Source organism: Aythya ferina (genome assembly GCF_964211825.1).
Source record: "Aythya ferina genome assembly, chromosome: 4".
NCBI classification, from domain to species: Eukaryota; Metazoa; Chordata; class Aves; order Anseriformes; family Anatidae; genus Aythya; species Aythya ferina.
The window spans coordinates 7,833,275-7,850,682 of record NC_140300.1 but is presented as its reverse complement, the minus strand read 5'-3'; the positions used below and the strand labels follow the sequence as shown (position 1 = coordinate 7,850,682).

Below are 17,408 nucleotides of genomic sequence, written 5' to 3'. Positions count from 1 at the left end.
TGTATATAATGAGAATGCAGATGAATTTTCTATAAGTGAAAACTAATTTCAGTGCATTCTCAATGGTTTTGCTTTTCTTCCATTTGTAAAATTAAGCAAAATAATGCAAAAACTCAAAGCAAGCCACCTACCCGCTGAGATTTCAAACTGTTTAAAGTCTAAAAGCTATTGCAAATTAGTGGCTGAAGACTCTTGGTCTGGCTTGGTGCGGCACAACAAGGGCAGGCAGGCAGTGAGCATTTTCAATTTGAAGCTGTTCATTTTGCTGGGAGGTTTGTGGTAATGTCTCTATTCATCCATCCGTTGTTTGGCCCAGCTTTGCAAAAGAAAGTTTAGCCAAGTGCTTAAATAGCGTTTGGGCCTTTTGGAGGAAATTAATAGTGTGAGTTTCGCTTGTTACAGGAAGACAAGAGACAGTGAGCTCTGTAAATCACCATGAAGAGGATGTTCACCACTTCAGGGCAATGCTGAGCTTCTCAGAGCTGGTAGGTGCCTCCTATCGGCCTTCAAGAGCACATAGGTAATACTGCAGTGATCCCTGTGCTGATCTGAGACATTTATATCTGACCTCTTCCTTTTGCTCTTATGCCCAGAGCCGTTTCATGTTTTTTTTTCTCAAAGTTTGTAGGCAGGTCCTGTGCTTTTTCTCTTTGAGATCTGTTGTAGGAAGTCTCTGAGATGCTGCTGTTCTGTGACAACAGGCTGGCTCCATGCTCAGTAAAACACTAAGATCTGAAAACAGGACATCTAAGATGTGTTTACCTTCAAAGTTAGCTGCTGTACAGTGATAATATTCTTTTACTTATTTATTTAAAAGACATGATGAAGACCTGGATAGTGGAAAATAAGTTATCCCATGCTGCAGGTGGTAACCAAATGCCCCTAATGGAGAGGCCACCTGGGTCAGTGCAAGATTGCTGGGTTTGCGATGCAGGAAACTGCATTCTTAGAATTAATGCAAAATTGTGCCAGCTTCTACAGCAAGAGAGTGCTGCTATGGCCACAGATGACAATAGTTCTTAAAAAGCTTACAGTTCCTGAGAAGTAATCCCTTGACAGCAGTAAATTTATGACCAGAAGTCTAGAATGACTATTATATGTTATCTTTAGATAAACATCCCATTCTTGTTTCTACCTTGCCACTTTTTGAACACTGACAGAATCCACAGAAATCTGGCCATTATTACATTTCAAAAATAATAAAAGAAAGATACTTTATTTAAAGGTGTGTTTGTGTTTTCCTGGGGCTGTTTTCCAGACAGTTTCTGGTAAATGTCAGCCTGTAGCAGGTCTCACAGGTGCATGGGAATTCGTGATGCCTGTGCTTGAAATCATAGTAACACAAAAAACTCCACTTATTTAGAAGTTTAGTGACCTTGTGGAATAAGCACTGTTATTCAATACTGATTTTAATTATTATTTAAGGTTATGTTTCTTCATAAGATACAAATTTATACTGTAGCTCTTGAGTTTGGGCTTGAAGCGGCCGTTTAAATACCCTTATCCTCCTCCTGGATTAAAGAGCCATCCTGCTGCCTCCAGGCCTTAACCTTTAAATCCCGGCCAGCCTCCCCTTTCCCTTTTTCGCCTGTTTTTGGGGGGGTTTTGGTGCTGAGAGGGAGGTGCCTCAGCCATGGCGCTGCCGGGGGCCGCGCTCGGCTCTCCCGCCAACACGCCCCGGGCCGGGTCCAACCATGGCGGCGGGGGGGACGGCGACGGAGCCGGGAGCGCCTTGAAGCCTCCCGTTCCTCCATCAACCACCAAGGAGCCCTCTTGGTTCTCGGCGAAGCTCGGCGGCGGCCCGGCGGCCGCATTTTCCCCCTCCTCAGCCCTCCACACGCCCGTGTGTCCCCCCGGGGCGCCGCGGTGGAGGGGCCGGCAGGGAGGCGGGCTCGGCGCGGCGGCGGCGGGAGATGCGAAGCGGGGCCGACTGCCCTCCCTGCCGCCCCACGCCATGGCTGCCCGGCAGCGGAGCCCTCACGGCGCCGAGACCGCCAGGTAGGAGCCATGGGGAAGCCTGGAGGTCCCTCTCGGCCATCTCCCTTCACCCCCTTCCTCCTTGCTTCCCTCCCTCGCTTCCCCCTCAGCGCGGCCGCCTCATGAGGGGGGCGCCGCCGCCGCCATGTTGCGAGCCGCCGGCCCCTCGCTGAGGGGACGCCGCGTCGTTGCGGGGAGTCGTTTTCTTTTATTATTATTTATTTTTAATAGAGGTGGAAATAACGGCTTTGTCTTGTCCGCCGGCAGCCCGCAGTCTGCTCCTCGGTGGTGCCAGGGGAGGAAGCGCGGCGCGGATGGGAAGCGGAGGCGGCAGAGCCAGGACGGCGGCGCGGCGAGGGACGAGAGCTCCGGCAGGGCAGCCGACGGCAGGCTGGGCAGGTAGGTTTGGGGCTGCTCCCCTTAGGGAAAACCCTGCTGGAACACCGATAAGGGCAGCATCCAGATGCCTCCTGAGCACCGAGAGGTGTGGGGCACCAGCCACCTCTCCAGGATCATGTCCCAGGGTCTGAGTGTCCGCACAGCAAGGCGGTTTTTCCTCACACACGCTATGATCCTCCCCTGACACAGCTCAGTGCACAGTAAATAGGAGAGAATAATCTACTGTGGTGTCTTGGAGTTGCTCCTTGAGAAAGAAGGCTCTTTAATCTTTTAACCTTATCAATATGTATAAATGTTTGAGGGGAGAACATCAAGACAATAGAGCCGTGCTCTTTTCAGTTGTGCCCAGCAACAGGGTGAGAAGCAACGGGCACAAACTGAAGCACAGGAGGTTCCAACTGAATACAAGGGGACGCTTCTTCCTTGTGAGGGTGACAGAGCACTGGGACAGGCTGCCCAGAGAGCTTGTGAGGTCTCCTTCTTCGGAGATACTCAAAGCCTGCCTAGATGCCATCCTGCACAGTGTGCTCTAGGTGATCCTGATCAGCAGGGGGGTTGGAGTAGATGATCTTTAGAGGTCCTTCCAGCCTCGGCCATTTTGTGATTAATTCTGATGATTTGCACTGTTTTTCTTCATTTTTTTTTTTATGCTTGTGCTTTATGCCTGTTTACTGCTGTTTATCATGACATGCTTAACAGCACAAGCCAACCCGTCTGTCTTTGTGGGTACAGGCTGTGCTTACTGTTATGGTTTAAAAAAAAAAAAAAAGAAAAAAAAAAAAAGTGGGCTAATGAAACATGCAAGTCTGCAAAGTGATCTGCTCTTATTTTTCGTCTTACTTCTGAGGATGCTACATCATTCCAAAAAGTTGTTTCTAAACAAATGTATGGGGACCCACTTCTGAGGTCAGTCACTCTGTTCGTAGTGCTGCCATTTGCCTTCCTTGCCATTTGCCTTCCTTACCATTTCCCCAGCACAGGAAATGACAATTTAGTGAATGTATCTTATTTTATAGCACTGTTAAATCTGAGCTATAAATACCAGGGTCCCTTTTGTTCCTCTCATCGGCGGATGGGAGTTGCAGCATACAGCCCTGTTGATTGAACCTAGGCTTCTGATCCAGAATGAGATGGGTTGTACCCTAGAAGTACACATTGATGGTAAGCCCAGAAGAGATTGATCAATGGATGAAAGGCTGATATAAAAAATAAATTACTAAATTAATATCAGGAAGCATGCTTGAATTGTTTATTTTGGGACAGTCAGCAGTGCACCATTTTCTTCCATGGGGGAGCAGTAACCAAATGGAACCTGCTTTTTCAGTTAGAGATGGATTTAAGTAAATGCTAGAAATCATTTTTGGATGAACAGATATTTGCAATGTGACTTGTAACTTTTTTGAGTTGGCAACTGGAGTTCATCTAAAAAGGACTTCCAGCATGAATTTAACAAAAACATTAAAGTAGTGCAAGCCCGTTTCTGAGCTGGGAGCAGAAAGGGATTTGGAGCTGTTTTTAGTGCAGATGGGTCAAATTCCCTGACTTCAAGAGACTTCTCTGGGCAGAACCTTTGCAACTCTCCAGAGAATTTCCAGATCTAATGAAAAAGCTCTGGTCCGTGGGATGCGGTTTTGATTTTGTACTTTAGGAAGATAAATCATCAGGACAGGAGGTGGTCTGGAAAACATATTTAATAATCTGAATGTAGGCAGTTGTCAGCTGGGAAAGGTTATAAGCTTACTCCCTTTTAATAGTCCAAATCTGCTCGTGATGTTAATGGGCTGCAATGAAGTTGTTAAATGCTGTTTGCAAGGTCAGAGCAAATCTCAGGTTACCAACTGAAAACTGAGTGTGTTTTGTAATGATCTGTACAATAAAATTACATGTTCTAACTTTTGTCTCCTATAGCTAACGAGTCTGCAATCATGAAAGTAAATATTTGATAAATTGTTTAGTGGAGTGAAAATACGGAAGTGAGTAAACGAGTGAAGACGATAATTCACATACCATATTCTGAAGGAAACCAACTTAAACTTACTGAAGTGTAGGCTAGGTAACTTGCTACAGTGGTTAGTTTCTACAGATACCTACCTAAACTTCTGAACAAAAACAAAACAAAAACAGACAACCTCGAAGTGGATCTATCAATTGTTTGGTTTTAAAATGCTGCCATTTGCAGCATTTTAAATGCTTCTACAGAACCATAGAAGATCTTCAGAATTGTCATTACTGTACATGAATATATCAAATAGCTATCGAGCTGTGAAGGGGGGAGATGGTAGGAGAGGGATGAAATACAATAAAGTTAATTCTTACTTTTTTTTCTTCTTCAGTTTTACAACACCAGAAGGCCCTGGCCCCCTTTCCCGGTGTTCAGACTGGGCAGCTGCAGTGGAAGAAGATGAAATGAGAACCAGCGTTAACAAAGAAATTGCAAGGTACCCATGGGTGTTTTAAGATGTGGAGAAAGGAGGGAAAATGGCAGTTTTCTTGTAGAATCTGTATTGACTTGTATTTTTAACTTAACTGTTGTAGTAAAACCAGACCAACCTTGGCCTTAGAGTCAGAGGTAGCAAGTTCTGCTTTAGGCTAGCTGTGGCTTAGGTCCTATAGCAGTGACATAGCACACTGGAGAGTCACTAAACCTCTCCTTTTTGGACAAAACTTCTCCCGTGTCTCCAGATTTAAATGATCTCCTTTGAATATCCTTTTGATATTTACTGTTTTTGCGTATTTTTACCATGGGAAGGTATTTTAGACAGAAGAGTTGAGAAGTGAAAGTTCTTGGAGCTCTGTTTTGTTGTGTGTTTTTTTGTTTGTTTGTTTTGTTTTGCTTTTGTTTGTTTGTTTGTTTTTAGGGAAAAACTGAAGCAACTGTTCCATAGTGGGAAGGTACTTAGGTTGACTTATTTAAGGCTACTGTTTAACTGAGAAGTAAAATTAACTGTGAGCTGGGACAGTGTAGCCTTGTCTGTTCTCTTTGTGTATATTCTTACTACTGACTTGAACTCTTACAGATACAGAAGAAAACTACTGATAAATGAGTTTTCAAGAGAAAGAAGGTCCTCTTCTGGAAGGTAGGTTTCTAACTTAGCTGACAAACAATAGGTTTGAATTTTCAAATGTGCTGTGTTGCTTCTGAAAACTAAGTAGTTCATCCAAGGTCTCCCCTGATACTGAAATTCAGTAACATTCTCAGCATCCATTTTAAATTTTTTAATGTTTCTTTTTAATTTGCGGCATACAAATTTGTTCTAGGTGTATCACTTATTTTCTGGTACCCCCATTTTATATTACTTTTTTCTTAGTTCTGATTCAAAGGAGTCCACTGCACCAGTAGAACTTGAGACGGATGAAGTGGTTTTGATGAGAAGACAAAAACAGATAAACTATGGAAAAAATACAATTGCGTACGATAGATACATTAAAGAAGTTCCTAGGTAAGTTGCTTGAGTTTCTGGAAAACTAAACGTACAAATAGAGGTCATATCTGTTCTTTGAAAGCATGTGAACATACTAAACTTGATATCTGAGGTATCTACATATGAAACTACGACTTTTTTTTTTTTACCAGATAAGCAAAATGAACAAATTAAATGTGTCTTGGATTTTTGTTTATTTTACAACTACTCTGTACATGAGGAAATGTACATGTAAAGGAAATGTACATGTACATTTCCTTTCGAACTTCCTCATGCTGCAGAAATGAAAGTGTAAGTTCTTTTTCTGTGCTTGTCATTTAGAGGAAATGAAACTACTTTTTTTTTTCAGCCAGTTTTCTCATTAGTAAACTGACAGACAAAATGGACTATGGTTTCTCTTACGGTTTGGATTATATGTTATATGTGGAAACTGCATAATTAAGTTTTCAGGTCTAACATTGACTTTTTTTTTCCTCACTTGATGCAAAAATGGAAGAACTAAAATATTCACATGTAGATGCCAGCCTTTCACTTGGGTATTGGAATTGTGCAGTAGTCTTTTTTGTTGGTGGTTTTTGTTTGTTAGTTTTTCCTCAAAAAATCGCTTAGAATTTACTGGGTTGTAATGAGCATGGGCAGCGGGAAATGTCTTAACTTTTGCAGCTCTCTCATATCTCTGTGTGAAAAGCATTAATAATTTTTTCATGTCTAATGTAGATGCCATCGTATACCAGGAGTTCACCCCAGAACTCCAAATAAATTTAAGAAGTACAGCCGTAGGTCATGGGACCAACAAATAAAACTATGGAAAGTTGCACTGCATTCCTGGGATCCACCTACTGAAGAAGGATGTGATCTGCAAGAAATGTATGTATAGAATCTTAAAGAGAAATGTATATATTAAAAAAACACAACACCTTATGTTCAAAAAAATAAAGCAGCGTAGCCATTTGTGAGACAAGTCAGTGGTTACTGAATGTTGTCCACAGTTAGTGTTCTTGGGAGCTACTCAGTTCCTTCTCAGAGTATGTAACAGCTTTGTGGACCTAATTGGTGAGACTGGACTTGTAAGGGCATATCTATATACCCCTCATTTCTTTTCATGTATTTCCACTGGATGAGATCAGAGTTCATGCTGCAGTGCTTTATAGAGGGAAATATCACACCAGCAAGGCAGAATGTTCTTTCAGGGCAGTGTAAATTGATTAATCTGTGGTAGAAGCAGTGTTGGAGAATTCTGACTGACAGATCTCATGAATACTGAGCTCAGAACAGAATGATGCAAATAGTTATTTTTTTTCTACAGAAAGCAATAAAACTGGTCAGGGAATATCCAAAATAAAACTGTGGTATTACAGAATGAAGGGATGCAGACGTAACTAATTCCTCAAGAAACAGATTTGTGGTGACAGACTACTTGATCACCTCCCTTGGCGCACCCCCCCCCTCACCCCCCCCAAACAATGGTGATGATCTTAAAATCAATATGGAGCAGTGGATCTAAAAAAGCAAGGGCTCACTTTAGCTTTCTTTTACTTGTAATCAACAAGAATGGAGTTAAGTGGTATTTCATCCTGAAACCTGTGGTATCTTTTGGTGTTGAAATGCTAGTCTGTCTTCAGATTCTAGCGTCCAGTTCTGTGTATTGTGGCTCTTAAATCTTGTGTGGAAATCAAATTAATGAAAATCTTGCCCAGGGAAATAAAAGTTCTTTGCTCTTTCCGTAACTGTTGTTCTCTATATATTGAGGCATTGCTTGAGTGTTGGGTTGTTTTAGTTGCAGTACTCAATCTCAAGGCTTTAACGTAGTCTTCAGTCATTTTGGCTGTGTAAGTTAACCTGCCGTTCTGTTTTGTCTCAGCAGTTGTCACCTCTGTATAACCTCTGCAGGTCTCGTTGCTCTTGTTCTGACATAGCTTTCCGGTCTGCGCCCATAAACTACAATAAACCTCCTGTTAAAAAATGTAATTGGTTCTAAGGTGTATGCTTTTTAATTATTTTACAGTAGTCCTGTTGACCTTGGTGAGATGGAGACAGAATCCGTAGGAAGCCATTCTACAGAGTCTCAAACGAGCTGTCAAGATAATGATGTAAGAATGCCTGTCATTTGCATAAATATTTGTTTAGTAATTGGTCCGTTAATTAGAATTGTGGCCAGAGTAGCCTGAATACACAAGAAGCTCCACAGTCAGCTGTGTTTAGGGGCTGAGCAATTACTAAATTCAGACACATTAACAGCTGTAATCAATGTCTGTCTGTAGCCTGAATTTAGAGAATTGTAACTTAACTGTCATCTGAGATGATCACTTACCTAATTTTTCATAGCTTGCAGAAGAGAATACACCTGTTCAAAACATGTCACTGGTGAACTGTGATGTAGAGAGGAAATGCTACTTTACTTTGCAATATCTGATTTTAAAACAGGAAACAATTGGTGTAGTTTTCTGGGCATGAGTGGACATTTTGAAGGCTTTTTTTGTACCTAGAAAATACGTAGCACAGCTGAGCAGTGCCCTTTTCTAAAGATTTACTAGTGCTTTTCTTGCTGTTAATACATCTTTCGTGATGATTATTGATGCTGTATAACGTTTTGGTATATGCATACACTGATCCTTAAGATGTACGTAAGAAACTTTAGAAAGTGGTTGAATGGCCTTCACTTAAATCTCTTCAGACTAGTCTAAGGTTTCTATATAGCCTTTTAAAAAAAGTGTTTTTAAGTCTCCGTTACAGAGTTGTTTAAATGAACTGAATAAATTAAATGAATTATTGCATAAGCAAACCTGTATTTAACTTCTTATTTTTAACATTTTTTGTATTCCAGGATACCTGTTCTGGCACTCCCACCAAAGTTAGACACATTGACTATCAAGCAGAAGGTGAATTTGACTTGGAAGCATGTTTGAGTGAGCCACTTAAAGATTTCAATACTGTGAGTTAAATAGTCTTATGCAAATTGGTTTAGGGGAAATTCCTTTTAATTTTGAGAGGTTAGCTTGATTCATAAACTGGGTGTTTTCTACCTGATAATAGTAAGAAAGTTTAAGCAAAGTTAAAGACTGTTCTCTAAGTCATGGTTGGTCTACATACTCTCTGGACCAAACTTATGTAAAAATAGAATTAAATTGTGTGACTTCTTTTTAACTTATGTCAGATTTTTTTTATAAAACCTTTCAATAGAAAAAAATAGCCAAAGGCAGTGCTATTCTCAAGTGATTATAAACAGTTCAGCAAGATCTTACAATTTATTTTTTTTGCACCATTGCATCCCTTATTTCAGTTGTCCACCTGCAGATCAAGAGCAAAATAGGGAAATGTTTTTCAGCGTCTGTATGTCATTTTGCTTTTCCATCTGTCTCTACAAAGATCTGTCTGGAAGTAATGCAGGCGGTAGCTGAAGCATACTGCTGATTAGTACTAGCACACTTGTCTGTTGCAGTCACTAAAGTTTAAACTGCCTTACCTTTTAAAAATGAAAAAAAAAAAAGATTATTTTTATTTGCAAAAATGTTTCTGAAACAATTGGAGAAGAATTACTCAAGAAATTAGTCAATATTGTAAAGACTAGGTAGCAGTAATATTGTTTTAAGAAGCAGTAGCATGAATTTGAGAATTGTAAATATTAATGAGTTGTTTGTTAATACAGTCAAGAAAACAAAATGTTTAGGGAAAATAATTGATGCTTTTTAATTTGCCAATTTTAAATGTAAAACTTGTAAATGATAACACTGTACAGACTTTCTGCTGAAAGCAGTTAATGTTTCTATTGCTTTTGTATGGGATGTTGCTGGAAAATAAATGGATGTGCATTTCTTTATGACTCTTCAACTTCATTTCCTACTGTGGATAACAACTTCATTTGTTAATAACTTCATAACAACTAATCAACTTCATTTATTCTGTGGATAACAAAATGCAGAGAAAATACTGAAAGCCATACATCTGAGACTGATATTAATAATAAGCTAGAGTATTACATGGGTTTTAGCAATGTCCTCTGACTTCGAGAAAGACCTAGAATCTGTATGCAGGCCACTGTGGTGAATTTAAGACTGGTTTGTAATGGGTGAGCCTTTTGCAGTCTCCTTCAAAGCAGTTTAGATTAGTAGGTATCCATGAGCTGGTTACAAGGCTGTGTTCTCTGGAACTTCTGGAAAAACTAGGTGGACAGTTAAAGCTCTGTTAACAGGACCTCACCTGATTTGATCTCTAACGTGGAATTTCTGGGTGTTGATGTTCTGTACATGCTAGCTAAATGGCCTTTAAACTAGAGTTCAGTAACAGTTCTGGATGTCAAGGTATGATTCTAACTTGGGTGGTAGGGCTGACAGGCAAGTGCACATGAAGCTCCTTGGGAACACCATTTCAAATCATGACTACCTGCTGTTGGGTATTCTGTGTTTTGTTTTGTCTTGTTTTTTTTTATGGTTAGTGCATCTGATTTCCATCAAACACTTAATGTAGTTCTTCCGCTGTGCCACTTCGTGCTGGCAACTGCTGGTACTAAATGTTTTCGTGAGTTTTTTTGTTTGCTTCACTGTTAAATGTTTTGAAGATTTGTAATGAGTCACACGAAGTCAGGAACAAAGCTACTCGTATTGTAAATAAGAAACCGATAGTACACACTTCAGCATTGGTCAAGAATAAAGTATTAATGTTAAATGAGGTTGTGTCTTTACCCAATGTGAACTAGTACAGCAGGATTTCTCTAGAAAACTACATACATGTATTGCAGAGCTGCAAATTAATACTTCGTTTCATCTTGATTCTGTACTCATAATCCTGAAGTACTTGATTCTGCAAACCATAGGGTGGTAGTTGCCACTGAGCTGTTGTCTCAGTTTCCATGGTTTCAGGAAGTGCCAGGTGCTTCTTCTGCTTTTACACTTGCTGTAGCAAGTAGAAATAGTCAAGCTGTCTACTTTGCTGTTGTTTTACTGAAGGGAGTATGTGAGGAATTAGATGATCGGTGAATTGGCTTTTCTCCATGTTATTCATAATGCCATACTCTATCTAAACTTCCCGCAAAGAGCATGGCAAAACTTGTCAAGGTGTTGTGGTTTAACCTGGGCCAGCTGCCCTGGCTGTGTCCCCTCCCAGCCCCTGATGTGCCCTGTTGAGGCAGCACAAGAAGCTGAAAAGTCTTTGACAGTGTAAGCAAGCACTGCTCTGCAACAACTAGAACATTGGTGTGTTATCAGCATTATTCTCATCCTAAATCCAAATCACAGCACCATAGCAGCTACTAGGAAAAAATTAACTATCCCAGCTGAAACGAGGACACTAAGTTATACCCAGGCTGTTCAGGTCGTTTTGAATAAAATTAAGCCCAGAGATGCTAGCAGATACATGCAACCTGGTCTCCTGGGTAAAACGGGTCACACAATATCACCTTAATCCTGTAGTAAGTAATTTTAAGCCTCTTGTGGAGAATCAGGATAAGGCAGTATTGGAGTCAAGAGAAGTAACTCGACTTTTTAAAGGGGGATGTTAGATTTAACACTTGATTTAACATTCATAGGCAACTATGCATCACACAGCTGCTCACTCACTCCCCCCAGTGGAATGAGGGAGAGAATCAGAAATGTAAAAGAGAAAACTCGTGGGCAGAGTTTTTACAGCCTTTTAAAAAGGCTGTTTAATAAGTAAAGCAAAAGGTGCATGCTGAAAGATCCAGGCCTGGGGGAAAGAGGGCAAAACTTCACGAAGAAATGTAGTGGAACCGTAGGGTAAGAAGATATTAGGCAAAGAGTGGAGACTGCTTTTCTGTTATAACAAAATGTATAACAAATATTTCTCTTTCAGCAAGCATCTTGGGACACTAAAGTTCCTACAGAGTAACTTCTCAGGGGTTTATCTGTAAGCTTAGGTAATTTATTTATCCTGGCTTGCTTAAAAGCAACCCTTAGGTGCAGGTCTGGGGTGTTCAGCATGCATTCTTACCCAAGCACTGATACCTGTTGGTAAACCATTTCAGCTTAGAAATCTTTTTAGCTGTACTATGATCAGTGTCTGCTTGTGAAAGAGGCTCAGATTCTGAGTTTGTTCTGAAACAACTGGGCATCCATGGCATTGTTTTTAATCCTATGAGTTACTCCCCTTCACTTTAACTATTCAGAGAACTTAAGTGTTTAAGGATTGCATCTAGGTAGGGGTTTAAAGAGAGCACCCGTGTTTTCTGGGATGGGATGTATTTTCAAAAATGATAAACAGGATTATTATTATTATTATTTTCTTCATTGAGTGCAAAATTGAACAAATCTTAGAATGATATGGCTTGGAAGGGACCTTAAAGCCCATCCAATTCCAACCCCTGCCATGGGCAGGGACACCTCCCACCAGCCCAGGCTGCCCAAATCCCCATCCAGCCTGACCTTGGGTACCTCCAGGGATGGGGCACCCACAGCTCCTCTGGGCAGCCTGTTCAGTGCCTCACCACCCTCAGAGTAAATAATTTCTTCCTAGTATCTTATCTAAACCTACCCTACCTTAGTTTAAAGCCACTACCCCTTGTTCAGTCACTGCACCCCCTGTCAAAGAGTCCCTCCCCAGCTTTCCTGCAGCCTCCTTTAGGCACTGGCAGGCTGCTGTAAGGTCTCCCTGGAGCCTTCTCTTCTCCAGGCTGAACAACCCCAGCTCCCTCAGCCTGTCTTCCCAGGAGAGGTGCTCCAGCACCTTGATCATCTTCATGGCCTCCTCTGGACTCGTTCAAATAGATCCACATCTTTGTCCTGGGCGCCCTAGAGCTGGGTGCAGGGCTCCAGGTGGGGTCTCACCAGAGCAGAGGGGGACAATCCCCTCTCTTCCCTGCTGCCCATGCTGCTGTTGGTGCAGCACAGGACACGGCTGGCATTCTGGGCTGCAGGTGCTCATTGCTGGCTCACATTGAGCTTCTCATCAACCAGCACCCCCAGGGCCTTCTCAGGGCTGCTCTCAATGAAGTCCTCTGGTGGTTAAATGTGGGATAACATCATTTGGATAGGTTAATGTCTAGTTAATAGAACAATATTATAGAAGAATAACATTTTTTTTTCAATTGTGCATGATTGCATTTGATGGAGTTTGCTTCAGATGGAGAACTGGTGAGTCAAACAGTGGAATTAATAGGTTAAAGCCTTTTCAAAACGCGCAGGTTGTTATGTGGGCAGCAGAACCTGTCAGCCTTGCTTTTTATAGATTTGAGCCTTCTGTTTTATGTTTCTTTTACTCCCATCATAGCAAGAGCCTTGTGTTCTCTTTCAGCATCCCTCAAACCATGCCTAGCTAACTGACAGTAGTCTTGGCTCTGGCTAATTCAAAACTCCACCTTTTTTGACTTTGGTAACGTGCTGAGCACGTCGGAGCTAAGCTGTGCCAACTCTTCCTTCACTTGTGCATTAACTGGGCCTTCCTTCATTACTTAGCCGGTGTCACATAAAGCTTACAGGAAGGTATGTACCCTTTTGTTAAATACAGAGGAAAATGGAAAGCTAGTTTAAAAATTAGAAAGGGTGGGACAGATGTTCTGAAAAAGACTTGACAATGCAATGATTTAAGCCTCTTTAAGGAAGCCAAGCTAAAGCCAGCTTTGTTCCATGAATCCATTTTTAAGTCAAAAATACCCATTCAAACAACATTTTGTTCATGCGTGTATTTACTAAAGTTATTTTCAGGATTATCTGCTTTGTTGTGTTGCTAATGCACAGAAGATCCCTGGTACAAAGGCAAGGTTTTTGTAATTACATTTGAATGTGGATCCGTGGGGAAGTCTACTGGGGGCTTTTTTTTTAATCAAAACTGGATTGGTAAAAGAGCTCTTTTGAAAGAAATTTGAACTTAGTGGAAGTTCTCATTCTCTGGTTTCCTTCTATATGGTGTCTCAAAACGTGACAAGATTGGTTAATAACTATTTGGGAATTCCTTCCTGAGAGCTTCATGACAAATAGGGATAATTTTGGTGAAATACTGCATGACTGGCAAAGAGACTGAAGTTACTTTAGGAAGGGTCAAAATCTATTTTAGTTTCAAAGAACCCAGTGTAGTTAGGAAGTGGGATATGTACGAAATCAGGAGAGAAGGCAGTATTGCGGGGCAGAATTTATTCAATACATTTGGTATTTAATTTTGCAGCATCCACCACCTAAATACAAGATGTGCAAGGAATTGAGGTCCAGCATCTGTCACTTCACTGGATTTTTGGATTCCCAATGCTAGTTTCTTCTCGGAGTTTGCCACTTTACCTCCCTTGGATAGTGTTGAAACACAATAGGAAACGAATTTATCCCCAAGGTGCTGATTCATACACTTGAGAAATAAGTTTTAAGTGGAACCCTGGAACTTCCTTCATGGGTTAAACCGGGGTTCAGCTGTCTGCGTTGGGAGCTTGCTTTCTATTCAGGTTCCCATTGAGAGAGTTCCTGGGAGGTACTGAAAAGGCCCTAATTATTAGAAAAAACAATGTTCCCTTTTGTGTCCCGTTAGAAAGGGGCTATTCCATTTCTTCTGAAAAATGCTTTGTTTTCAGAAATATGAGCGCAATATAGAGATGAAGATTTGTGTCTGTTCTTTCAAGCAGCTTTCATGTGCTGGAATCAAAGTAACTTTGCAATACTGCAGAGGGCAGTAAAAGTGCATGTTTAATTACATGCACACAAAAGAAATCTCTGAGTTGCTTTACATTTGTTGTAAATGCTAGGAATCTAATTATACTTACTGATTCTGACCTTAGGAGCAACCCATAGTTCCAATAAAATCCCTTCAAGTCTGTCATCTTTCACTGTTCTTTCCATTTCCAGTTTCACTTGATCTTAAGCCCATTATTACAGGGAATGGAGGATAATAGAAACTTAACAGCAGACAGGGAGAAAAAAATGGACCTGGGGAGGGGAGAAAGTCCTCCTGACAGATAGCACTAGCCTGCTTGCATTTAAAATCCCTAGTGCTATACAGTGGAAGTATTTAAAAATGCTTATTTAATTTGCTTTATAAAGACATTTTTTTCATATGCAAAGAATAAAGGAAACTTTTTTTTTTTTTTTCCCCTCAGGGTTTTAAATTTCCCAAAGAAGACTCCTTTTAGGATTTTGTCCATGGTTAATTGTTTTCAGAACCTTTCCGAGCATTGAATTCATTTTCTTTGACATAATCGTTTAGACTGTGTTAGTCTCATATCTACCAGATCATTAGTGCTCTAAAAGCATTGCTGTATGAATTAAAAATTATACGCTGTAGTTGCAGAGTTAGCTGTAAAATCAAAGTAGGAAATTAGCAGCAACTGAAAAGACTACGTTGGTAAGGTTACCATGTACAATGCACAGAGGAAAGAATGCTCGAAAATGTAGTTAAAAAAGTGTCAGTACAATCTAGAGACTGCTCAAAGCCTGAATTGTTGAGCGTTTTATGCAAGGTGGTGGCAAAGCCAGCGCCGGTAAATGTGTAAGGAATAAAATGATGTTCTGGTGGTCCCCTGTCCCTGAGCAGAGGCAGTATTCCTTATCTGCAATGAAAAAGAAGGAGGAAGAACTTCAAGCTAGCCAGGCTGCTCTGGAAGCAAATTCAGGCTTCAGTATGCAACTAGAATTTCTGGAACAATATGCTCCGAAGAAAAGACCAGCAAGGAAATACAAACTGCTGATTAACAGGCAATGCCCTGGCAACAGTTAATGCATTTGATACCAACTCTATTAAACTGTCAATTTACCAGAAAATTTATTAATTTTCTTTCTCTGGTGTTTGATCATAAAACTCTTCATTTTCTCTTTTTAGGGAGCCCTGATAGGGCAAACCAACAATCTTTGTTAGACCAAGTATGGCACGAAGTGTAAAGTATGGATGTGAGGCTTTACCTGACTTAATCTATTTTTTGTGGCATTATTCGGAATATGACTTTCTCAGATTTCCATCTCAATAATAAATAGATATTGTATTGGGATGAATTTATACATGTATATATAATAAATATGTACATGTGTATACATATATTATTATATATATATGTATATATATGCACATCTACTGAAATGTTAACGTAAGTCCTTCCAATATTAATGGATTATTTTTCTGAATAATAATCATGCCATAGATTAAGCAAGGCCTGTGGCAATTTTCATTATTGGGAACTAGAGATAGAATGGCTGAATGGAACTACAGGTTTTGCAAATCTTAATCTGGGGTGGAAAATATCTTTATTCAAATAGGCAGTGAGCACTTCAGCTAGGTCTTTAGCAAGTGTCTAGAACTGGGCAGGGATGGGCTTCTTGTGAAAGATTTCTGTGTGTTGAACCTCTGTTTTTAAACAAACAAAAAAAAAAAAAAGGAAAAGCAAAGATGTCATCCTGGAAATTCCGATTCAGATCCTTGCTTCTCCACAGCTGCCTGATGTGGAGGAGGCAGAGGAAGGACTGTTGCATCCTTGCAGACTCTTAATTATTCTCCAGCTAGGGCCCCAGCTCTCCTCATGGTCAGAAAATACTCCCAAAGAACCTTCATATACAAATATCAGCAAAGACATTCCTTCCAAAAATTCCCAAACAAGTCTAACGTGAACTTTTAAGCATAGATACAGGTAGCACAGAGTAAGGCATACCGTGTTTCCCAACACCAGTCTGTGACACTAAAATCCTAAGTAGAATTTAAGCCCTTTGTTGGAACTCAACATAAAGATTTTTTCACATTAGTACAGAACTTTAAAATCTGTTTTCCAAAAAGATAATTCAACTCCACGTGGATTCCTTAGAACACAGAGACCTGAAAATGTGACTTCTTCCATCAAAGGATGCAGTTTTCTTGCTTTCGTTGCCTCTCTTGGTTTGGTTTTGATGCATTCATAAGGAAAAACAAATGAATTTGGTAAAGATGTGTTTTGCAAATTAAGGTGGGTATAGATGGGAAAAAACACGTTCTTGCAGGTAGAGTGAGTGTGTCAGACTGGTAACAGCAAAGTAGCCCCTCTGAACTTGGGCTGTTGTAAATCAACTAATAGTAAGTTAAAGCCCAAAGCAGTGTTTTGCTTTCAGGCTCTTCTTGCTGAGAGTTCTGCTTTTCACAGGGATGCAGATGAAAAAGGGATGATCCCTTTAAGAGCTTGATAGGTTAAGTCAGGAAATTCATATCTCGCACACCAGGCAAAAATATGCCAGCAACTGCTGGGAAAATGACAACTGCAGTGTCTGATCGCTTGTCAAATCAATGAGGCTTTTCTCTCCTTTTGGTGAGAATTTATTTGCAGGGGTTGGTGAGCTGAGAAAATAAGATTCCTGACCTAATGGTCACCCCCATTGGTATCTCATTGTGGAAAATACTCTCTGCTGCAGTCCATTCAAGTGATTGGCAATGACAGCTTGGATGGATATTGTCAGTTGACAGGGCTTTGCACTCTTTCTGTTTTAAAAATGATGCGAAAGATCCCTTCCCCAGCGTGCAGTGCCACAAGTCGAGTTTATGAATGAATGGATGAATGCATGCTTCTCCCCTGTCATCTGCGACAAAAAAAAATAAAAAATACTCCGATCCCATCCCCGAAATGATATGCTAAGTAAATTCACACACTTGCGTTTAACGCTCAAGTGGTGCTTGAAGGCAAGCTGAGCAAGTCCTCCCAAACGCCACGGCTGTATTTTTCTGTAGTCATTA

At 40.6% G+C, this 17,408-nt stretch overlaps 1 protein-coding gene across 2 annotated transcripts; it reads left to right on the top strand.

Moving 5' to 3' along the window:
* Nucleotides 1-1,656: 1,656 nt before the first annotated feature.
* SLBP (stem-loop histone mRNA binding protein) lies at nucleotides 1,657-9,611 on the top strand. Of its 2 annotated transcripts, none has more exons than XM_084517768.1 (8): nucleotides 1,657-1,998; nucleotides 2,209-2,376; nucleotides 4,710-4,814; nucleotides 5,394-5,453; nucleotides 5,685-5,816; nucleotides 6,516-6,665; nucleotides 7,804-7,888; nucleotides 8,623-9,611. In XM_084517768.1, exons 1-8 carry the CDS (start codon nucleotides 1,955-1,957, stop codon nucleotides 8,737-8,739), a joined length of 861 nt encoding a protein of 286 aa, XP_084373894.1. In that variant the 5' UTR covers nucleotides 1,657-1,954; the 3' UTR covers nucleotides 8,740-9,611. The 2 variants fall into 2 exon arrangements, with proteins under 2 accessions (XP_084373894.1, XP_084373893.1); XM_084517767.1 differs by having other exon boundaries at nucleotides 1,812-1,998; nucleotides 2,245-2,376.
* The last annotated feature ends 7,797 nt before the right edge of the window (nucleotides 9,612-17,408 follow it).